This window comes from Cervus elaphus, chromosome 12, assembly GCF_910594005.1.
Source record: "Cervus elaphus chromosome 12, mCerEla1.1, whole genome shotgun sequence".
Taxonomy (NCBI): Eukaryota; Metazoa; Chordata; class Mammalia; order Artiodactyla; family Cervidae; genus Cervus; species Cervus elaphus.
Window position 1 is genome coordinate 89,631,196 of NC_057826.1, and position 25,004 is coordinate 89,656,199.

Genomic DNA, 25,004 nt, shown 5'->3' on the forward strand with positions numbered 1-25,004 from the left:
TCATAATGAAGATATTCCAGTTCTTCTGACAGAATTCTATTAATTTACAAACTGGCAATTTACAGTCCAATTTAGAATAACTTGAAAAATCACAATAGAAATAGAATAAGCTGTTATAATTTATATGCAGAAACCAACAGCCCTTTCATATTAAATACAAAACAATCAGCAAGGATTCCATCTGTAATAAAACAGAAAAATACCTAGGAATAAACTTAAATCTATTAAGAGCCATGTAAATAAAATGTTATGGTACCAAAAGACTATGTAAATAAATGGAAGAATGAATCTATAAATTTCATACGGTAACAAAACACCTCTTGATACTTCTATGGCACAGGAAAAGGCCAATTTTAAAGTTCACATGAAAATAAGAGGACAAAATAGCAAAAAAAAAATTTTTTTTCTTATAAAGAGTAAATGTGGAGAAAGTTAATGGCCTACCCAGGTATTATAAATATTTGATATAAACATTGAGTACAGTGAAGTAATAAAGAGTTCAGATATATGAAAGTTTACTGCATGATAAGCAAGAATCATTCAAGAAATATTTGTGATAACTGTCATTTCCCCAGAAAAAAAGAGAGTTGGATCCCATCTTATTCCTGAGTGAAGTAGCTCAGTCATGTCCGACTCTGCGACACCATGGACTGTAGTCTGCCAGGCTCCTCCATTCAAGGGATTCTCCAGGCAAGAGTACTGGAGTGGGTTGCCATGTCCTTCTCCAGGGGATCTTCCCGACCCAGGGATTGAACCCAGGTCTCCCGCATTGCAAGCAGATGCTTTACCGTCTGAGCCACCAGGGAAGCCAAGATAAATTCTTGCAGGGTCAACAATTTAAATGCAAACAGCAAAATCAACTGGCTACAGACATAAATAACTAAATCAAGAAATAAATGACAAAGGGAAAAATATTTGCAACACAATTTCCAAGATCAAAACAAACAGGTAAAGAAATTACTCTTGGACAAACGAAGATTCATTCATACTATAAAATAAATCACAAATTAAAAGTTTTCTTGGGAGACAGGGTGCTCAGGGCTGGTGCACTGGGATGATCCTGAGGGATGGGGTGGGGAGGGAGGTGGGAGGGGGGTTCAGGATGAGGAACACACGTACACCCATGGCCGATTCATGTCAATGTATGGCAAAAACCACTACAATATTGTAAAGTAATTAGCCTCCAATTAAATTAATTAATTTAAAAAATAAAACTTTTCATGGATAAGATCAAAAAGTTTTGAAAATAAGTCTTGGGTTTAAAAGGATATATTAGGTTGGTACAAAAGTAATTACAGTTTTGCATTGCTGAACTTTGTCATTTGATACTGGAATACATTCTTAAATAAATGTTATGTTATACACCATTTTAATATGCATTTCTCACTTTATGCTTTTTGCTAATTAATTATTACTAGCTGTTTATACACATTTTAGACTATGGAAATGTTAGACAAAAAACAAATTGGAGCGATTTTCTTGTCTGAGTTCAAAATGGGTCATAAAGCAGCAGAGACAACTCACACCATCAACAATACCACTTGGTCAAGGAACTGCTAATGAATGTACAGTGCAGTGGTGGTTCAAGAAGTTTTGCAAAAGAGACAAGAGCCTTGAAGATGAGGAGTGAAATGGCCAGCCACTAGAAATTGACAACAATCCACTGAGAGCATCATCGAAGCTGATCCTCTTACAACTACACAGGAAGCTGCCCAAGAACTCAAGGTCAACCTTAGTACAGTCATTTGGCATTTGAAGCAAATTGGAAAGGTGAGCTGACTACCAAAAAAAAAGAAGTTTGAAGTGTCGTCTTCTCTTATTCTTTTCTTAAAATGTTAATTGGAAGATAATTACAATATTATGATGGTTTCTGCCATACATCAATACGAACTGGCCATAAGCATACATTTGTCCCTTCCATCCTGTACCCATCTCTCACCTCCCTCCCCACCCCATCCCTCCATACTGTCACAGAGCACCAGCTCTGGGTGTCCTGCATCATAATCGGGGAAAAAAGACACATGTATCCCAATGTTCACTACAGCACTATTTATGATAGCTTAGACATGGAAGCAACCTAGATGTTCATTGGCAGATGAATGGATAAAGAACCTGTGGTATATATACACAGTGGAATATTACTCAGCCATAAAAAGGAATGCATTTAAGTCACTTCTGATGAGGTGGATGAAACTAGAGCCTATTACACAGAGTGAAGTAGGCCAGAAAAAGAAAGACAAATATCACATATTAATGCATATATATGGAAACTGGAAAGATGGTACTGACAATCCTACATGCAGAGTAGCAAAGGAGACACAGACATAATGAACAGACTTTTGGACTCAGTGGGAAGAGAGGGTGGGATGACCTGAGAGGATAGCACTGAAATCTATACATTACTATATGTAAAACAGTCTTCTGTTATTCTATGCAACAACAATGAATCATTTCTCAATCGGATTGTGACATGAGACGAAAAGCGGACTGTATGCGACAAGTGTGATGACCAGCTCAGTGCTGGGACTGACAAGAAGCACCAAAGCACTTTCCAAAGCCAGACACATGCCCATGGTCACGGGTGGTCTGCTGCCCATCTGATCCACTACAGCTTTCTGAATCCTGGTGAAACCGTTACATCTGAGAAGTATGCTCAACAAATCAATGAGATGCACCCAAAACCACCTTGCCTCAACCCAGCACTCGTCAACAGATAGGGCCCAATTCTTCTCTGCAACAATGCCCAACCACACGTCGCACAACCAACACTTCAAAAGTTGAACAAATTGGGCTACAACGTTTTACCTCATCTGCCATATTCACCTGACCTCTCACCAACGGACTACCACTTCTTCAAGCATCTCGACAACTTTTTGCAGGGAAAATGCTTCCACAGCCAGCAGGATGCAGAAAACGCTTTCCAAGAGTTCACGGAATTCCAAACCATGGATTTTTAGGCTACAGGAATAAACAGACTTATTTCTCATTGGCAAAAGCGTGCTCACTGTGATGGCTCCTATTCTGATGAATACAGACGAGCTTGTGCAGAGTTACAATGATCTACGATTCAGGGTCCCAAACCACAATCACTTTTGCACCAACCTAACAAAAACAAATAGCAAGTGCCTTCTTTTGTTTCAAACAGTCTGAATTGATACATCCTCTACAGAAAGCAATTTAAGCAAAACGCTATTTCTCTTTGACCCAGCAATTTCTCTTACAGAATTTTATCCTATAGATAAATATGCACATATAGGAAAAGGTACGCTATTTCAACAGCAAAAGGAAACAGGAAAAAACCTATATATCAAACCAAATCCAGTCAATGGGGCATTATTTAGCCATTAGAAGAAATACTGTTTGTTACAGGAAAAAGAAAACTAAGATGGTAATAACATGCTACCATCTGAGTTATATAAAAGTGGAAAATAGGACATATCCATACATACTGTCTATGTCTTTATGCATGTAACTGAATCTGTAAGACACACAAGAAACTCTTCTGGGTGGCTGCCTCTGAGGAGATGAGAAGATGGGAGAAGGAGTTGGGTTTATAATCCAGCTTTCAATCATGATCTATGGAGTCAATATACTTTTTTTAAAAAAAGGAAGTCTTATAGCGTATTTTTTTCCCACCCCGAAAGTATCTTGGCTTACACATGAAAAGAGGAAAATTAAATTATACCCTTTGCCACAATATCCAAAACTACACATACAACTTTTGCTAAAGTATGAGAACTATGAAAATGATACCTGCTTCTCTTCCTTTGCTCACCTACAAAAGTACCTAAGTCATGTTTAAACCATCTATTTTAAGCTACAGCTGAAAAGGAAGATTATGAAAGTAATAGCAGCAGTATGAAAAATCAATTTCTAATCACAACACTCTTCTCAAGTCCCAGAAATCAGTTCTAATTAGTGGCAAAGATGCTCCTAGGCTTAACACCAAGGCTGCAACATATCTGAAATAAAATAACCAGATTAAGGAAGGAACAGGACAATAAAATGGGAGGGCAGTGTTGTCACATGAGTGTGTAATAGTAACAAAGCAGTGGTTATCTTTATAATGAATTATAAACTATCTTTTTTTTGGCCCCACCTCACGGCTTGTGGTATCTTAGTTCCCTGACCAGGGATTGAACCCGGGCCCTCAGCAAAGAAAGCAGAGTCCTAACTACTGGACTACCAGAGAATTCCCTAAACAATCTTTTTATTGTTATAATAAAGGCAATAATTCTCTCCTTGCAAGAAAATGTACATTGAAAGAAGCCCCTTATCTATTATTCCACTTGAAAATGGGAACACTTACGTTGATTTTCTACCAAGTCCTAGCAATAGCAGAACTGTTAAAAAAGATGTTTCAATAATAAAGTTCTCCAAGCCATTTACAAGCAATCGAATGAGAGGATTCAACAGTAAGACAATCCTCAGATACTAGGCTTCTTTGAGCTCTTCTTACAGAGACACTAAAGTAAATGTAAGGCACCAAACAGTTTAGATACTATTTAGTACCGACACAAAAACATTGTCACCATATTGTTAATTAAATCACAATCGGACTCTACACAGGTGTGCAACCACAAGAAAATCAGTTATTCTACTCAAATATTAACAGTTACATATTTCCCAAATGCCTTTGATCAACAAACAGAGCAGAACTTTACAAAGCTATTATGCACCAACTAAACTCAATACTCCTGCAGAGAAGCCCAAGGCATCTCACCTAACACTGCTCATTTATTAATTTGTCTTCTTAGCTATAAAGTTTCACGTTTTTCCAACATTAGATTACCTAAAAACCAATTATAGCTTCAATCAGCAATCTATTTTAATCTAAGTATCTGAAAATGATCTTAAAGGAAATGAATTTTAAAATGTCAAAAGAGGCAATTTACTAAGCATTAGACTGTTTAGTCTAAACCATTTCCTATAATCCATGATAAAAGACTTAAACTGTAAAAGATAATCACAACCTGTTACAATAACGCATTTAATTTTCTACTTTGCTAACCAAAACTGACTAAATCCAGGGACTAAATACACTGAACTGTGGACATTTGCAGGTTATTACCTGTGAAATGTAAAAGGTGCTATAAATAATATGCACAAAAAAAAGAGTAGAAAGAAATTGGAAAGAGAGTTAGCTTACTTAGGATTAAGAATATCTGAGACAGATGTATAGAGAAGGCCTGAATTTAAAATGGAGAGAATGCTGTTCGCTAAACTTGAGAAGATTCACTGACGGATACAAACTGAATCAGAATACAGATGGACCTATGAGAATACAACATGCCTACAAAGGGTGATTTTGGAAGGGCTCAAGTGCACTCAATACAAAACAGAGATACTCATTACAGGGTGCAGTGGAAAGGAGGGCAGACAGGAACAGGGCTTAGAAAGTAAAAAAACTGAATTCCTTGTTTCAAAATCTGACACATCGCTCATGCAATTTATTTAGAAAGTCATTTTGCTCTACTGAGTCACTTAAAAGAAATGAAGCAGAATTATATACAGCATTAATTAAACACATTAGCCTAATAAGTAGAACATTTCTTTTCCCTTCCTTCCAGCTTCCCTAACAGACACCTTTTTTGTTTCCCCCAGTCTAATTCTGATAACAACTAAGCTCCTAACCTACTCTGATATTTGAAACACAGCTCAGCTTACTGCAAAGTTTCTCCAGGGCAAGGACCCCACCACTTTCACCAGGTTCTTAAAGGAGTCAGTGACAACAGCTTTTAAAAAATTTCTTTCAAGACTCCCTTATAACCATTGTAACAGAGAAAGTACAAAATAAAACTTGTGCCATTTACTCCCTTCTTTAGTTCTATTCAACTTTGGCTTTTTAACCCTGTGAAAAGTTACAAATACAGGGGAAAGGAAGAAAGCACCTCCTGTGCTTAATGGAGTCCCCATCCCGCAGGGGGCCAATCAGTTATAGAACCTGCTCTGACTTCAGGATTACAATGAAAGTCGCTCAGTCATGTCCGGCTCTGTGCAACCCCACAGACTGTAGCCTGCCAGGCTCCCCTGTCCATGGAATTCTCCAGACCAGAATACTGGAGTGGGTAGCTGTTCCCTCCTCCAAGGGATAGGACTGCCACTATCCTTGAAGATCCTCAGATAATTTGTGAAGTCCTGGGTATAAAATTTAGAACCTAATCTCTCTCCTGCCCAGAGTCTCAGAACTTTCTTCCTACTTTAATGTGTCAAACCCAATAGAGTGCCTCATTTTCTAAATTAAAATGTTTAAGAAGCAACATAAAAATCTACAAATAATACCACCTTTTAAATTATTATTAAGACATGCAAATAATTATCTGCTTGTGGAAAAGGGTGATGCAAAACTAGCAATGAGGTGCTAAGATGGGAGAGGGAGGCCTATCCCAGCAATCAAACTGGATCTGTGGTCCTAGGAATTTCCGTTAGGTCTAGGGGATTGGTTTCCCTAATGACAAGGAAGGACCAACACCATACATTTTCACACAAAGCACATTGCTCAACTCTGTTCTTGTTTTCTACAAGTGTTGAATCATTTTTATTACTATGTTAATCACTGATTATTTATTAGGAACTGTTAATGCTAAAATCCAATTCTGGAAAGTATAAGGGCTACTATTTTGAAAATAGTAGTTTTCAGATTATTTCATAGATGAGTGGCAAATTTAATTTCATTTTACTTCTGGGGAGGAAGTACCTTTAATTAAAATGTCAGGTACATGTATACATGTCATATACAGAAACCAACTTCATAACATACCAAAAACCGTCCACTTAGTACCCACTGAGGACAGAAACACTGGGGAATTGAGGCATTAGAAAAGAATAACAGCAAACCCACCTTTGTCTCCCTGGGCCTTATAATACATTTTAAAGGGTAAGAGGGAATCCATAAAGAGAAAAACCAGAAAAGCAGTCATGAATAATGTGAACCATATGTAATATAATGTGTCTCTGATCTCTGAATTTCTGACAGAAAGTCCTGGTCTCTGAAAGTGGTCAGAGATGACTTTCTTCAGGAGGGGTACCTGACCTGGCCCTGGAAAGAAGGAACTTAAACCAAAAAAAAAGGACAACATGGGCAGGGAAGGAAGATGTCCTTCCTATTATACAGTACATGGTGTACGGTGAGTTCAGTGAATAATGTGTAAAGGAGCTTGACTAGAATAATGAAAGGTTCATGTAGAGAAAAGAAAGAGATTAACTGGCGGATTAACCAGAAAATGGATGATACTGAAGGCCAGGATTGGGGCTCTGTTACAGGACAATGGTAAGCAATAGAAGAGATCAGCTTGATGTGTGTATATCACAGCTAAGAGTTTGGTATGAAGATGTGCAAAGTAATGCTTGGGAGCAAGTATTACAAAGGCTACTTTGCAAGGAAGACATTGAAGGAGAGCTAAAATAAGTCCAGGGATGAAACTGTGAGACTAAACTAAAGTAGGTATAGGAGCAACATGAGAAAGCAGAAACTAATGCATAAATGATTCCATAGCTCTAAAGTTCTAAAACTCATATTTAACATTTCTGAATCAGTATGCATTTACAAATCAGTGATGCAGGTATAACTATTATGGCCACTTGCAGAAATAAGAACCAGAGGCACAGGCTCAGTAACCTACCTAAAGTTAGGGAGCTGGTGAAAGGTTGAGGTAAAGTGTGAATCTTTGCAGCCTGACTCAAGCCCTTAACCACTGCCCTACTTGCCCCTATGCATAACCAGTCTATTACGTTTCCCTTACCTGAATGATACCAATCTTTTGGGTCTAGGAAGACTGAAAACATGATGAAATACATATACAATGGATACTACTCAGTCACTTTTAAAAAATGAAACTTTGCTAATTGCAACAACATGGATGGACTTGGAGGATAATATGCTTAACTCAAAGAAAGACAAACACTATATGATTTCACTTATATATGGAGTCTAAAAAATAAACAAACATAATAACAAAAAAGAAACAGATTCACTTATACAGAGAACAAACTAGTGGTTACCAATGAGTAAAGGAAAAAGGGGATGGGCAAGATAGAATCAAGGGGATTAAAAAGTACAAATTTATTGTCTATAAAATAAATAAGCTACAAGGATATACTGTACAGCAAGGAGGGAATATAGGCAATATTTTATAGTAACTTTAAACGGAATATAATACATAAAAATTTTGAATCCCTATGCTATATACCTGAAACTAATATTGAAAATCAATTATACCTCAATAAAAATAAATAAATAAGTACTTCCCCCCTAAGTCTTAGGTCTCATAAGACTCAACGTATAAAGTAAAACCTGCTCAAGAACTAACTCCAAGGCCCTCCAGGGAGTCAAGAGATCTTTTATTAACACTTTACAAAATCAAGCACTCTGACAAGCTTCACTGTGAGCTGGCACATAATTTCCTTTTATTAAAATAATGCATGTTTTTCAAGTTTAGATATTGCTAAATTAATTCTTGTTCCCTTCTCTCTTAATCCTCCATTTCTTTTTAACATTTTTATTTTATACCAGAGTATAGTTAACTTACTGCATCAGTTTCAGGTGGACAACAAAGGGGTTCAGTGATATAAAATACGTATCTATTAGGTTATTGCAGAGTGCTGAGTAGAGATCCCTGTGCTGTAACAGCAGATCCCGGTTTGTTACTATCTTAAATACAGCATGTGTACATGTCACTCCCAAACTCCCAGACCCTCGTCACAGCCTTTCATTTTCAGTTAGCAACTCCAATACCCAAATTCACAACACTTAATAAAAAAGAGGGGGGAGGAAGAATTTCCAACTAAAAATAAATCAAGAGAGTTAACACACTTTAATTGCCCTCCTCCCCTGCGTAGCCAGAAAAATTAGTATAGTTATGAGAGACAAGGGAGTTCAATATTAACTATTCAAAGTTATGCGCTACTTGTTTGAAATGGTAATCAACAGCAAGAGAAAGGAGGTAGATTTCAGGTCTTACCTTATAATACACCAAATTCCCTATTACTACTGTGGAAGGAAAAAGTATTAGGAAATGTTTAGAGAAGAAAATAAACTTTCTTAAAAGTATTATCATACCATCTAAACCAAGTCACCCTTAGCTAGCTTAACACAAAACACATTTTGTAATAGATTAAATATCAGTATAACATTTATTCTTCTTGTGGGTACAGGAAAATTATTTTTATGAGTCTGTATGAGACATATGCATTCTGTCTCACATTAAAGTTTTTTTTTTTTCTATTTTTCACTCACATTAAAGTTTTATGTATAATACATGTACAAATTTAAATTCACTTCCTTTGGGATTACAATGTTCTCCAATGATAGACACAACACAGTATATGTACATAACCAAGGTTTTGCAGAAACAGTCATCAGCCAGACACTGTTGCAATATTTTTGTCCGGTGATGAAGACATTGACCATGTATTTCAACTTGACAAAGGCTAAGTTCATCAGTGAGCCTCACTTCCTTTCTACAGGGATGAAGAGAGTCCAGTGGTTAAGAAAACCGGCTGGAATCCGGCATGGAATTGAACCTGGTTTTCATATATGCATATGTTATCTTAGGCAAGTTTATCTAGTTTCTTTGAACCTGTTCGCTCTATTGTAAAATCCCTGCCTCTTAGGTTGATATGAAGATTAATACTAGGAAGAGCTAACACTAAGTGTTACATAAAAGCTGCTTTCCAGTCCCACTGTGAGGCAGTAGTAGTATTCTCCTCACTTTACAGACGAGGAGGCCAACGCATTTAAGAGAATTAAGTGGGCCCAAATTCATAAAGCTGTTAAGTGGAGGAGCCAGGACTCAAACTCACTTGAACCCTACCTCTTAACTCCTATCAACATGCTGAGTTAATGTATTTAAAGACCTCTGCATAGTGCCCGAGCCATAGAAAGCATTCAGTAAAGGTTAGCTACTGTGATCACTAGGAGAAAGGAATGACAACCCACTCCAGTATTCTTGCCTGGAGAATCCCAAGGACAGAGGAACCTGGTGAGCTATAGTCGATGGGGTCACAAGGAGTCGGACACAACTGAGTGACTTTCACTTCACTCACTCTGATCATCAAAAACTAGGGCCTCACACAAGTCTCTACACATTGGTCATTCAACAAGTTATGACCTTGTTAATAGTAAAGAGAAAAGCAACAAAAAGTTAGCAAAGAGGTGACAGACTCACCTAGATAGGATGGTGAAGGGGAAGAAAGAGTTTCAGTTAGTAATGAGACATTGGTTTTGTAAGTGTAACTGTATCAAGTTATCAAAATTCTGATGGGAAAGCAATTTTAATAATAAAGTGTGTAGGGAAAAGCACCCACATCAAAATCCACCTCAAGGACAGGTAACAAACAAAGTGAGGAAAAGAAAATAAACAGAAAACACAGAAACACCACTCCTGCCTGCTTTAATGCCCCCATGTGCTAAAAAATGAATTAGACCTTTTTCAAAGCCTAAAGCCTAAAGAAAGAAAAAATGAAGAGATGGAGCCAAAGCAAAAACAACACCCAGTTGTGGATGTGACTGGTGATGGAAGTAAAGTCCAATGCTGTAAAGAGCAATATTGCATAGGAACCTGGAATGTTAGGTCCATGAATCAAGGCAAATTGGAAGTGGTCAAACAGGAGATGCCAAGAGTGAACATCGACATTTTAGGAATCAGCGAACTAAAATGAACTGGAATGGGTTTAACTCAGATGATCATTATATCTACTACTGTGGGCAAGATCCCTGTGAAGAAATGGAGTAGTCATCACAGTAAACAAAAGTCCAAAATGCAGTACTTGGATGCAATCTCAGGAACAACAGAATGATCTCTGTTTCCAAGGCAAACCATTCAATATCACAGTAATCCAAGTCTATGCCCCTACCAGTAATGCTGAAGCTGAAGTTGAATGGTTTTACGAAAACCTACAAGACCTTCTAGAACTTACACCCAAAAAAGATGTCCTTTTCATCATAGGGGACTGGAACACAAAAGTAGGAAGTCAAGAAATACCTGGAGTAACAGGAAAATTTGGCCTTGGAGTACAGAATGAAGGAAACAGAATGGAGTACAGAAATAGAGGAAAACAATAGAATTGAAAAGACTAGACATCTCTTCAGGAAAATTAGCGATACCAAGGAAATATTTCATGCAAAGATGGCTAACAGAGTTTTGCCAAAAGAACACACTGGTCATAGCAAACACCCTCTTCCAACAACACAAGAGAAGACTCTACACATGGACATCACCAGATGGTCAATACTGAAATCAAATTAATTATATATCTTTGCAGCCAAAGACGGAGAAGCTCTATACAGTCAGCAAAAACAAGACCGGGAGCTGACTGTGGCTCAGATCAGGAACTCCTTACTGCCAAATTCCAGACTTAAATTGAAGAAAGTAGGGGAAACCACTAGACCATTCAGGTATGACCTAAATCAAATCCCTTGTGATTATACAGTGGAAGTGACAAATAGATTCAAGGGATTAGATCTGACAGACAGAGTGTTTGATGAACTAAGGATGGGGGTTCCTGACATTGTACAGGAGGCAGTGATCAAGACCGTCCCCAAGAAAAAGAAATGCAAAAAGGCAAAATGGTTGTATGACAAGGCCTTACAGATAGCTGAGAAGAGAAGTGAAAGGCAAAGGAGAAAAGGAAAGATACACCCATTTGAATGCAGAGTTCCAAAAAACATCGAAGAGAGATAAGAAAGCCTTCCTCAGTGATCAGTGCAAAGAAATAGAGGAAAACAACAGAATGGGAAAGACTAGAGGTCTCTTCAAGAAAATCAGAGGTATGAAGAGAACATTTCATGCAAAGATGGGCTCAATAAAGGACAGAAATGGTATGGACCTAACAGAAGCAGAACATGTTAAGAGGTGGCAAGAATACCCAGAAGAACTATACAAAAAAGATCTTCATGGCCCAGATAATCACAATGGTGTGATCACTCACTGAGAGCCAGACATCCTGAAGTGTGAAGTCAAGTGGGCCTTAGGAAGCATCCCTATGAACAAAGCTAGTGGAAGTGATGGAATTCCAGTTGAGCTATTTCAAATCCTCAAAGATGATGCTGTGAAAGTGTTGCACTCAAGATGCCAGCAAATTTGGAAAACTCAGCAGTGGCCACAGAACTGGAAAAGGTCAGTTTTCATTCCAATCCCAAAGAAAGGCAAAACCAAAGAATGTTCAAACTACCACACAATTGTACTCATCTCACATGCTAGCAAAGTAATACTCAAAATTCTCCAAGCCAGGCTTCAACAGTACGTGAACCGTGAACTTCCAGATGTTCAAGCTGGATTTAGAAAAGGCAGAGGAGCCAGAGATCAAGTTGCCAACATCCGCTGGATCATCAAAAAAGCAAGAGAGTTCCAGAAAAACATCTGCTTCTGCTTATTGACTATGCTAAAGCCTTTGACTGTGTGGATCACAACAAACTGCGGAAAATTCTGAAAGAGATGGGAATACCAGACCACCTGACCTGCCTCCTGAGAGATCTATATGCAGGTCAAGAAGCACCAGTTAGAACTGGATATGGAACAACAGACTGGTTCCAAATCGGGAAAGAAGTACATCAAGGCTGTATATTTTCTCTGTTTATTTAACTTATATGCAGAGTACATCATGAGAAATGCTGGGCTGGATGAAGCACAAGCTGGAATCAAGATTGCTGGGAGAAGTATCAATAACCTCAGATATGCAGATGACACCACCCTTATGGCAGAAAGTGAAGAAGAATTAAAGAGCCTCTTGACGAAAAAGTGAAAGAAGAGAGCGAAAAGCTAGCTTAAAACTCAACATTCAGAAAACTAAGATCATGACATCCAGTCCCATTACTTGATGGCAAATAGATGGGGAAACAATGGAAACAGTGACAGACTATTTTGTGGGGCTCCAAATCACTGCAGATGGTGACTGCAGCCTTGAAATTAAAAAGACGCTTGCTCCTTGGAAGAAAAGTTATGACCAACCTAGACAGCATATTAAAAAAGCAGAGACATTACTCTGTCAACAAAGGTCTGTCTAGTCAAAGCTATGGTTTTTCCAGTAGTCATGTATGGATGTGAGAGTTGGACTATAAAGAAAGCTGAGCGCCGAAGAATTGATGCTTTTGAAATGTGGTGTTGGAGAAGATTCTTGAGAGTCCCTTGGACTGCAAGGAGATCCAACCAGTCCATCCTAAAAGAAATCATCCCTGAATATTCATTGGATGCTGAATATTCATTCAGTTTCACTGATGCTGAAGCTGAAACTCCAACACTTTAGACTTTGGCCACCTGATGTGAAGAACTGACTCATTTGAAAAGATCCTGATGCTGCGAAGATTGAAGGTAGGAGGAGAAGGGGATGACAGAGGATGAGATGGTTGCATGGCATCCCTGACTCAACTGGACACGTGTTTGAGTAAACTCCGGGAATTGATGATGGACAGGGAGGCCTGGTGCGCTGCAGTCCATGAAGTCGCAAAGAGTCGGACACTACTGAGCAACTGAACTGAACTCTACTGAAAGAAACTCTTAGCATCATTAAAAGTGTATGTCTTAGTCACCTTGCTGCAGAGAAACCCAAACCTGGAGACAGGTACATAAAACAAGTGGCCCAGGTTCCAACTCTTGCCACACTGTGCTTGTAAACTGCCCTGGATCCTTAAGGAAAAGAACAATGTATTTTCATTTTCCAAACATGAAATTAAGGCCCAAATAGAGTAAATGACAGCATAAGGTCAAACCACTAGTATCAGAACTGGGACAAAAACACAGATTCTCCTGAGCCATGTTCAGTAAATTTTCTTTCCACTAAGCACTAATTAAGATAGCGCAGTGAGACATTCCTTTAAAAGTATACCCTGCCTCAACTAATTCTTAGCAGCAGCAAGACCTGGTGACCAATTTTAATTAAAACATTTTTCCTGAGGAAAATGACCATTCCTGCTTATCACTGTATTCTCCCTGTGCCTATATTATATGAATGCACTAATACTGGTTGAATAAACTAAGTCTCAAACCATCACCCTCACTATAACCTTAAAAGCTACAATAAAACCCCAAATCATTAAATGAACTTCATTTATCCTTAAGACCATTCTCTAAAAATGTCTAGCCCACAAGGCTTATATTTCTTTCACAGCCTATTACACAAAAGCTTCACTATAGTTTGAAGTTACATATTATATCAAATTATAACTAAAATTTAAAATTCAAGGACAAGGATAAAGGCAGTTCCCCATATTTAGGAAAAAGAACTCACAAAATTTTCTAGCCTTTTGCTGAATGAATCCTTCTCTGCCCTACACAGTTTTAAGGACTTAGACACTCTGTGTTAAGCCTAGTTGGTATTAACAGTCCCCTATAAGAAGCTTGAAAAGCCAAATGAACTTCACCACCTATACCAAAAAGCAATCAGCACCAAGAACAACTGTTCAGTCTTCGCTGCCTTTTACCCTTAAAACTTCATTTTTCTCCTATGATAGCTGAGGAAACTGGGCAGCTTCAATGGGAGCAAATGCTGGCCTTTTAATGAGTAATAAAAGGAGCCATAGGGAAATTTCCCATTACAAAAAAAATAAGCACACATAAATCTAACCATCAATGGAAAGTCACCCCGCACTTTCAAGTACCACTTCCAACAATGTCCTAGTCAATAAAAAGCCAAATAAAGCAGCAATGGAGAACAGTGAGACTAAAGTTAAATGTGAAGATCTGGGGAATGGCGATTGCTAATTCAACCATAACAACTGTTATGTTTGACAAATCAAACCTCCCACTCACCTTTTCCCTTCAACGCGCGCACACACACACACACGCACACACACACACACCCTTGTACTCACATTACAGAAGTATTATATTTGTCCAAGCTGGCCTTGTTTTTGCAAGGAGGAAGCATGTCTGTGAAATATCTGGTGGGCCAGGCATCATGTGATGTCAAACAGCAAGCAGAGAAACCACCACATAAATTATTTATTGGGAAGGCTGCCATCCTGCCACCAGCCTCCATTTTTGTTTACAGAAACACTAACACAGAAGCACATATTCAACTTTTTTCCCATACTTATCTTTCTTTTTTTCCAGTTATATGAAAAATGGCCAGAAGTTTGTTAGGGCATAGGATTGAAAAAATGATAAATATCTAAGTGATTATTTTAACAGCTTCCAGCTTTTAAGTCTTTCATCATAATTTTCAGGAATCCCACAAAATTCATTTAGCTTCATTATCCCATTACTGTGTTTTACAGTAAAGAGCAGTTTGCACTGTTTATGTAACTATCCAGGTGGAATGGCTCTCTCTCCACTGCAACTGACTACACGTGTCCCTCCCCAGCCTGCTTCTCCTACTTATACCTAAATCACGGGTCATGGCTACCGGCCCAAAGACCAGCATCCTAGGGCTCCTAAAAGACTGTCATTTCTCTAGTGACATATTAGAGATATATATAACAGATACATAACAAGTATACAGCAAGTATAACATAACAGATCTTCCTTGGCTTGCATCGGGGTCACTGCCCAATAAACGCGTCGTAAGTTGAAAATTCTCTAAGTCAGAACTGCATTCAGTATACCTCACCCACTGAACAGTATAGCTTAGCCTAGCCTACCTTAAGTATGCTCAGAACACTCACGTTACCCTATACGTGGGCAAAACTCATCTAAAACAAAGTCTATTTTACAATAAAGTGTTGAATATCTTAAGTACTTGATTTTAATACTGTACCGAAGTGACAACGGAAAGGCTGTGTGAGCAGAGAACGGTTGTTCACCCTTGTGATCGCATGGCTGACTGGGAGTGACAACTCGCTGCCCAGAGTTACAAACGAGTGCGGTACCCAGGAGAGGAAGTCCAGTTCCTACTGAATGGGCATCTCACTTATATCATCTTAAAGCTGAATGACCTTAAGTCAGGGACTGTCTGTAGTTGGGATTTTAGCAGTGCTCCAGAGTTTTACAGCTAATCTTAGTTTTCCTGGGAAAATCAGTAAAGTCATAAACGGGAGGAGGGAAATGATAAGTAAACAATCTTCGTAGAGCTCCTTGACCTTCTGCTGAACAACTCAAGTCAGGAGTTGTTTATAGACAAGTCATTTTAAACACAAAGGAAAACAGTGATTGGGCGCTCTTGTCTAACATAAACCCATCCTGGCATCCTAGGCAACCTGCTTCTAAAACATAACGTGAGGACTATGCCCTACACTATGCCTATCAGGATTAATTTGAAATAAAACAAATGCATTACCTTAAAAGCTCATTACTGAACCAACTAGATTTTAAAATACTGACGCCACCCTCCCATTCTCAGGAGTGGAGACGACATCCCTTCAAATGTCATCACGCAAAAAAGGCAGAAAAGGCATATGCAGAAACATGCAAAAAAGGCAGAAAAGGCATATGCAGAAACATGCAGAAAAGGCATATGTTTGAATGAGGACAAATCAAAGTTGAATCTGAGTTTAGTCACTCCTTAGCTGGTTAAAGTTGGCCAAATCAACTTCTCCTTCAGTAAAATAGGTATAAAACATCACCTGCCTCAAAAAATTGTACGGAGGATGAAGATAGGTAATGTGAAATACCCAACACCTAAAATAGTGCCAAAAAATATTTGCATTCCCTTGAAACAACACTTTCTGGATGCCAAACACTTCGTTAGGTACTTTTTCATGTCTTAAATCTTCAGAAATCCTAAGTATTTCCCCCATTTCTCTGTTTTAAAGAGGTTAAATAACTAAACAGGTCACAGGAACGATGAGCACTCATTTAAACCCACATCTTTCTGACCCCAAACACAAGGTAGTCTCTGTCTACTGTGTGCGTTACATGGCTATTTTTGAAAACACATGCTTCTCTCAGTGGTTTCAACTGAAAAAGTTAAAATTGAGCAATTCTATAAACATAATAAATTCCAAAGTGAGCACTGATTTTTAGCTTTTAATCAACTCTATCATCATAGTTAAGGTTTACTATCTAAACGACCACAATGATTTCAATAGTTGTCCTTATACTGAAACTTTTTCAAGTCATCAAAGGGTAAACCATACTATGACTTATAATACAATACTCAACTTTTAACCAACCAACAACCAAGGCTACTGTTGAAACCATTCCAAGAGGTCCTGATGGCACTTGATTCATTCAGGGATTGAGTGCTTGCTATATAAATAGCACTACTTACAGTAAATCCTTGTTAAAGTTCAAGACAAGCCTACCATGTAATAAATTTCACATTTCATCTGTACTCAAGATTAAAAGGCCTAAGTAGTATACAATCTACAATTCTTAATTCATCTAAAAATAACTTCATTAGTATTGTATAAATTGTACCTCCTCACAAACTAGTCAGTTGACCAAATTTGTGAACTATTAACAAAAACTTTTGGCAGAAAATGTAAGGTTTAGTAATACTTCAATACTCCACAAGACAGATATAGGAGTACTTCTTATAACCCCATATAAATCAAGAATATATTCCCCAAACTAAACTCCAAAAGAGGTTATGTCCTAAGTTTAGAAAGTAGATACTTTATAATTGTGATTTTAAGGCTCTTTTTGAAGAATACCTTTCAGTCCTCCAAAACTGCAAATACGCCTACGCATATAAAACTCTGCACACTGCTTAAGGTATCCCATAAAGTCTATCAATAGCTCCTCTCAATTCATAAGAAATTCACAAACCCCAAATAACCACTCCTTATTTAGGAGGTTATGTTTTTATAGTTTTAAACAGATTTTTCTCCTAGTTTATAAATAGCAGGGTTCCTTGAGGAATTTACATTTATCAGCTTAAAAATTTTATTTACTTACAACTTTATATTAAAATGACACTTCTTCCAAATCTCTTAAAAAAACTGGTGTCTTTTGTCCACTATTTTTAAGAGTGCTCACAAGATGTGTGGCCCTGAACTAGGGGTGGCAAAGAAGAGAATTCCAAGACACTGTCAAGGCCAGTGACCTTGAGAAGTTTACAATCTCACTGTACAGTTTGTCCTATTAAAAAAATAAATAAACCTCTCCAACAATTTACTGACATTTTGCACACAAATTGGTGTGGTCTTTAAATTGAAACCTTTAAATATACTGGAAAAGGAAGACTGTGGAATAAAGAACTGGAAAATAGATTCAGAGAAATTACAAAAGGAAAAAACACGACCAAAGGATCATGCAACGCATACCTAAGAGTATGTTTGATTCACCACATATTACCTAGCTTTAAAAAACCTATGGTTAATTCCATACAATTGTGAGACTGAGAATTAAAAACAAATTCAGACATAATTACTAACTCAACAGAACTGATAACAAAACATGACACAACTTCTACAAAGATTTTACCTAAAAGAATGTTACTGCAAGCTAGTCAATCGGCAAAAAGTTTAAGCAGATGGGGTAGAAAAAATATATGGCAGTTATGCTATACACTCCCACTGTCACTCATGGTAGGCATCATTGATTAATCATGCAACCCTTTCCGCCTACTGAGCCTAATTTCTTCCAAAATAGCCTTCCAGTAGAAATCAGGGTGGGCATTATAATTGAACCTATCTGTTGTCCTTCCCAGGTAACTATTTTTCAAATACTGTTCAGTCAACTATGTGAAGAACCCAGAATTTATGTATTTAATGTTCAATGAACTTAAAATAAACTCCATTTATTGAGTTGCTCCCCCTCCTCCAAAATAACTCCACAAAAAAATTAAATATCCTGTTAAAGAGAATAAAACATATGGTCAATATAACCTTAATTAGGAAAAATAATCTTTCTTAAAAAATGTACATGAGTTCTAGAAAACTGTTTCTCAGCAGTCCTCATTTTTGACCCAATTTGAATAAAAAAAAAACCAAAACACAATTACTTTTTCTGAGTATCAGAAAAATTAAAACCAAACATATCTTCACCATTTAGGGATTAAAAAATAGAAAGGTAAAAAGAAAAAAAAAGTAATATATACCTGTAAAACAAATAAGCGAAAGAAGCACTTTGTCCTTGCAGTTTAAAAGAAACACAGGTCACTATGAAAACTCTAAAGAGAACATGACTATTTAAGATTTGTCACTTCCTTCCAAAAAGGATTTAAGGTATTAATAGAACAAAGACTCCAGAAGTGAGATGATAAAAAGGGAAATAACAGAGCGCTAGAACTATAGGATCACATCATGATGGGTGATGTTTAGCATTAAGTAATCTAACAGGAGAAGTGAAAACCTGGAGTCACCAGGTTTTAAGAAAGCATTGTGGGGTAAGTGAGGAAGAATTATTTCCTAAATCCCGAATAGAGAATATTCTACGAATAAATTAGGGGGTTCCTGCTTCCTGGCACATATTACAAGATTCCAGTAGTATGTAAACACATGCAAAGAATATAAACACGACAAAAGGAGGCATTTCCCCAACCCAACTCCAACCTCAAGTGGTACTAATACTAAAAATAATTGCTTTGAGAACGAGAATACTTTTTTTAGTAGTTTTCCGGCAGAAGCTCCTAAGTACGCATGACCTCCAATTATACATCCTACACATCGTAGAACTCTCTATGTATAACCATTCAGACCTTTTCCCATTGTTTCCTGGAATTTCAAGGATTCGTTTGAAAATAAGCGCCTGCACTACTTTTACTCAAGTCCAAAAGTATAATAAACATTCCTGCCCAAGACCTTTTTCCTCCCTAAAACGAGTGAAACATGAGCCCTCCTTAAAGGCTTGAGATATTCCTAAGGTATGTAGAAAAGTCCGTTGGCATCCAACTGTCAATAGGGGCTTTTTATTTGGACAGGCCACTCATCTGGAGGAAAATGATTTAAAATTTGCCAAAGTTGCCAAATTACATTTGGAGACAAAAAACGGACCAATTTTACTTCATAAGACAAATCATTTTCAATAAACGAACACGACACCAGGAAAGTAAGTTTAATGATCCGGGCAATTATTGCTGGAAAGAACTTTAGGGACAAAGAGAATAACTCATTTAGCTTATATTTATGGGACATCTTTCTTCTGAGTGGCTTTAATCTCATTACCATTACTTAGTAGTAAACAGAGCACTTTATAGAACTTATATGATTAAGTAGGAGGCGGAAATCTAAAGGTTTATCCAAGTTCCTTCAGAGGTCAAATTAAGGAAAGCCAGGTTTTTTCCCACCTCTGAGAGGAATGAAGGGGAAGAAAGGTCAGGAACCCCTCCTTTCCCCTTGTTTACCTAGGAAAACAAGTGTCCCAAATGCACACAACCTAGACCGAGGTTCCAGTCTCCAGCAGCGTGGAGGAGCCAAAAGCGATGCGCGGAGCCTAGACCGGGTCCTTACCTCCTGGATGCGCTTCCTGGCCCGCTGGAGCACTTCTTCGTAGCCCTTCTGCCGCAACTCGCTCAGGCTTTCATAATACTCCTCCGGGTCGTCGGTCTCGGTGAACAGCACCTGGGACAGGATCTTCCAGCCGCAGGTGTCCAGGCCGTGGCCCAGGTAAACCTGGAGCTGGTAACACAGCGTGTCGATCTCCTGCTCGGTCATCTCCGGGGCGCCCCCGAAGAGCACCGTCCACATGCCCGACGGCTCCTCCGGAAACACCGGCAGGCACTGCTCCAGCTGCGAGTTCACGGAGCACAGCTGCTGGTGCACGGCGCGCAGATCCTGGAAGGAGAAGAGCCCGGCCCAGCTGCACTCCTCGGCCGGGGACTCCAGTTCGGCGGCCGCCGGCGGCTGCTCCGCGGCCGAGAGCGCTACCGCCGCCGGGTCCGCCTCATCTTCCCGGACCATTTCCAGCACCTCGATCTCCTCGGTGACCGTCCCGCAGGCGCTCACTACCCGCACCGACGACATCGGGGCCTCCTTGGCCGCCGGCGGGGCTGCCGCAGGGGCGGACCCCGCCACATCTCTGCCTCTGGATGCTCTCCGGACCGGGCTGGAGTTGGCCCGCACTGGGCTCCGGAGAGGACTTTCCGCCCCTTTGCCGGCCGGACTCCACAGCGGCGAGTCCCCTCGAAGGCTGCACGCGCTCCGCGGAGAGCTGCCCTCCGGCCAGGCTGGGCGCCTCCGGGACCCGGGGCTCCTGCCCAAAGTCGCGGAGGCAGTGGCCTCCGGGCGACCCTTGCCCGCCGGGCTGCCCGGCCCGCGAGTCCCGTCGGATGCGAGCGCGCCTGACTCGGCGCCGCCTCGCGCCCCCGCCTGCTCCCGGGTGCCGCTCCTCTGCCTCTGGGCCGTCCGGTTGTGGCAGGTTATGGCAAACTTGCCCTCAATCTCGTTCCAGGCTACGATGAAGACGAACTTGTGCTTCTCGCGCTCGTCGAATACGTGGGGCCGCACGGCCACCCAGTCCGACTCGACCGTCTCCTCCAGCGCGAACGACATGGTGGCTCCGGCGCCAGGCCGCGGGGAAGGCGCCGCTGGCCCTGCCCGCGCGAGCACTCGCCGGCTGGCTGCGCCGCGCCCCCCACTCACCCTCGCCGGGCGCCTTCAGCCATCTTAGCGCGCCGGCCGGCTCTCCCCGCTCGCTCGCCCGCCTCTCCGTGCCCGGACTCGTCGCGCTCCTTTGTGGCGCGGCTCGCGGGAAAGACAATGCGCGTCCCCGGAGCAGGTAGTTCACATGGTCACGTGCGGCCGGGTCTGTTTACAAGCCCCGCGCCCGCCCGGGCCGCCCCCCGAGCGAGGCCGGCGGGCTGTCTGCGGCGCTCCGGAGGTGAGGCGCGGGTGGCGCGGGGCCGGGCGGGCAGGCGGGTGGGTGGTCGGGGCCCTGGGCTTGCGAGCCTCCGCCGCTCGCCCTGGCGGATCTCCGCGCCCCTCCTCCTCTTCTTCCCGACAGCCTGGAGCCGGCCTGACGAAGGGACGCGTCTCCGGAGCGCGGAGCCTCAGTATCGCCACAATGTTGCCATTCGGCTGCTGACGTAGCGGCTCCACGAGGGACGTAAACACGGGCACGTGCCGCACGCTGGTGACGCGGCGGCGGCGGCGGCGCGCACACCTCGCTCGCGCGCGGCGGCCCCGCCCCTCCGCGTCTCCCGCCCCCGCCCGCTCGCGGCCGCGCGCTCGGGTCTTCTCTTTCTCAGGCTCGGGTCCGGAGCCGGGGCGCCGCGCGGTGAGCGTGGCAGGTGTGACCTAAGGCACAGGTGGCCTCCAAACCCAGGGGGAGAAGGACAAAGGCGGAGGAGCTGAGCATTTTTGAACTCCAGTCATTCCGAGGGACCCTCAAGTGTACATTTTCTTCCATTTCGGAGGGATAACTCCCATATTCAGAAAGAAGTACGCCGTAACGTTACGTGAGCTGTCGGCTAAACTTTGTCGGGACCCCCTAGACTGTTGGGTTCTCCCCTTCACACCCTTGTGATACACTGTCAGATACAAAGGGAAGGTGTCTGAAGACAACCCAGTAGAACTCCAAAACAAAATAAATGAAAATTCAGTCATGTCCTACTGGTGTGTTTACATCTCCGTTCGTCAGTGTTTTATTGCTTCTGGCTTCATCATTGTGTATTGTTCTGTGAACCTCGTTTTGAGGTCACCAACTTGAGCCCTTTTGAAATTGTATTCAATTATCAAGAGTTCCCAGAATCCACAGACCCCCCCCCCAAAAAAAATCACGTAAATCTGAAGAATCAAGCTATTCATACTGAGCTATGATGAAACACATTCTTAAAATTGCCTCTTTGGTCTTATAATCTAGTTTAAATTATTCACATACTCTTTCCTCTTACTATCCAATTCATATTGCAGGTATTTTGCATTTACAGTAAAGCACAATGGGAATTATTTGTTACTTTTATCCATATTTCTAAAATATATGCAAGACCGTTTGAATTAACCTTACATTGTTAGCCATACTTACTTCAGTATTGTCCCGACATCTGAAAACATCCCGAGAGCTTTAGCCCTGTCAGTCAATTGGACATTTTAGACCTATAGATCTGACCATAGAAAAGGGGAAGGATGAGCTAAAATGGAAAAGGGCTGGTTTCTGAACCTTTTTACAGTTCTATATATAAACCATATGTTTTCAAAGCTTGTAACTCAATATATGGTAATTCTCAAATGCAAATCAGAAATACACCTTTTGAAAGGCAGTAAGAAAGAGAAAATCCATTTCAAATCTGTATCACCAGCTAAACAAACAATAGCACATTATAGAAAATTTTCCTCTTTTCTGCAGAAAAGTTACTGCTAACAGTTTTTCTGATAAAAAATGAGAGAATCATACATTATAGATAAGTACGAATGAACTTCAAAAGAGTATGTTTATGGGAAATATTTTTATTTACATGTATATTAACATTGCAATATTTATCCACAACATTATGTCTTATCACAATAGTGCTAGAGAAAATTGGTTTGTGGTCACACAGGTTATTGTTTCTCTACACACAATGCTCTAGCTACTGTGTTTTTTCAGAAGAGTCGTTTCAATGTTTCTCATTTTGTCTTAGTAATTATTATCCTACAAATAAACAGAAACAAACAGAAATCCCCATGGCACATTACTGTGGTACTTTATCATTCTTTATTTAGGTCTGTATATGATTTTAAGATCTCTGAGTGTATAAATACTCTCTGGGAATAAGTTAAGTTACAGAAGGCCGCATTTTGACCTTGGTGGGTAACCCCTGGAGCCTGGGTTGTGATTCTTCCTCTGAGACCTGCTGAAAGTTTTACACTGTATCTTCTACTACTAACATCTTCAGTCCCATAGGGTGTGCTGGGATCTTTGTTCTAAGCCTCAGTGCTGCTTGTTCTGCAGTGAGGACTTCTGGAGAGCCAGTCTCTACTCTGAGCCCAAATATAAATTTGGGGGTGGCTCAGACGGTAAAGAATCTGCCTGCAATGCAGGAGACTCAATTTCGATCCCTGGGTCAGAAAGGTCCCCTGGAGAAGGGAATGGCAACCCACTCCAGGATTCTTGCCTGGAGAATCCCATGGACAGAGGAGCCTGGTGGGTTACAGTCCCTGGGGTCACAAAGAGTCGGACACAATTGAGCGACTAACATTATTACACTATATCACCTGATACATGAGCCTAGCAGCTTTCCTAGGTGTGGAATGTGTTGTGTCCAAAGCCCAAGTCATTGTGTTTCTTTTATTGTAGTAGTGGCTGCATCATGCACAAATATGTCCTTTGCTTTAAATGGAATGTCCTGACATACCTGATCATGGGATGTGCAGAAACTTTACTGACTTGACCAGGGCCTGAATTTTTGTAGAGTTTGTCTCCCTCCCTCTGAAATGCATATGTCCTACCAAGGTTGCCAGCATGCCAGCACCCTATCCTTCCAGATCATCATGATGTCATCAGTGTAATGTATCTAAATGATATTCTGCACTCTGTCCAGGTAGTCGAGATGTCTATAGATTGTGACAGATGGTGGGAGAGTTAATGTGGCCCTGGAGCAGAGTATTTCTGATCTTTTTTGCCTGGCTGGAATAGGAAAGCACACATTCACCAAATCAATGGCTGCATATTGAGATGTTGTTGTTCAGTCTTGTGTCTGACTCTTTGCTACCCCATGGACTGCAGCACGCCATGCTTCCCTGTCCTTCACTATTTCCCAGAGTTTGCTCAAACTCATATCCATTGAGTCGGTGATGCCATCCAACTATCTCATCCTCTGCTGTCCCCTTCTCCTCCTGCATTTGGTCTTTCCCAGCATCAGGGTCTTTGCAACAGGTAGCCAGAGTATTAGAGCTTCAGCTTCAGCATCAGTCCTTCCAATGAATATTTAGGGTTGATTTCTTTTTGGATTGATCTCCTTGCTGTCCATGGGGTCTCAAGAGTCTTCTCCAGCACCACAGTTTGAGGGCATATTGAGTACCAGAGACCATATTATCTGCTCTAACAAAGAGACTACACCTAGCTGGGGAACTGTGATCAGGACTATAGTTTGGTTGAGTTAGCAGTAGTCTTCAGAATCCATCTGGTTTCTGTAAGGACCAGACCAGCAAATTAACAGAGATATTCTAGGGACTGCCGTGACTACATCTTTAACAGTGGCACTAATCTCTACTATCCCCCTCCAGGGTTATGCTGCTTTTGCTTCACTATCTTGGTGGGGGATGAGCCATT

At 40.6% G+C, this 25,004-nt stretch overlaps 1 protein-coding gene across 1 annotated transcript in view; it reads right to left on the bottom strand.

The window, feature by feature from the left end:
- JMY (junction mediating and regulatory protein, p53 cofactor) overlaps positions 1-21,796 on the bottom strand; it is a 73,128-nt gene extending 51,332 nt beyond the window's left edge. Inside the window, 1 exon segment of the mRNA XM_043919950.1 lies at positions 20,267-21,796. Coding sequence (XP_043775885.1) covers positions 20,267-21,307 — 1,041 coding nt within the window. The 5' untranslated portion in view covers positions 21,308-21,796.
- Positions 21,797-25,004: the final 3,208 nt, after the last annotated feature.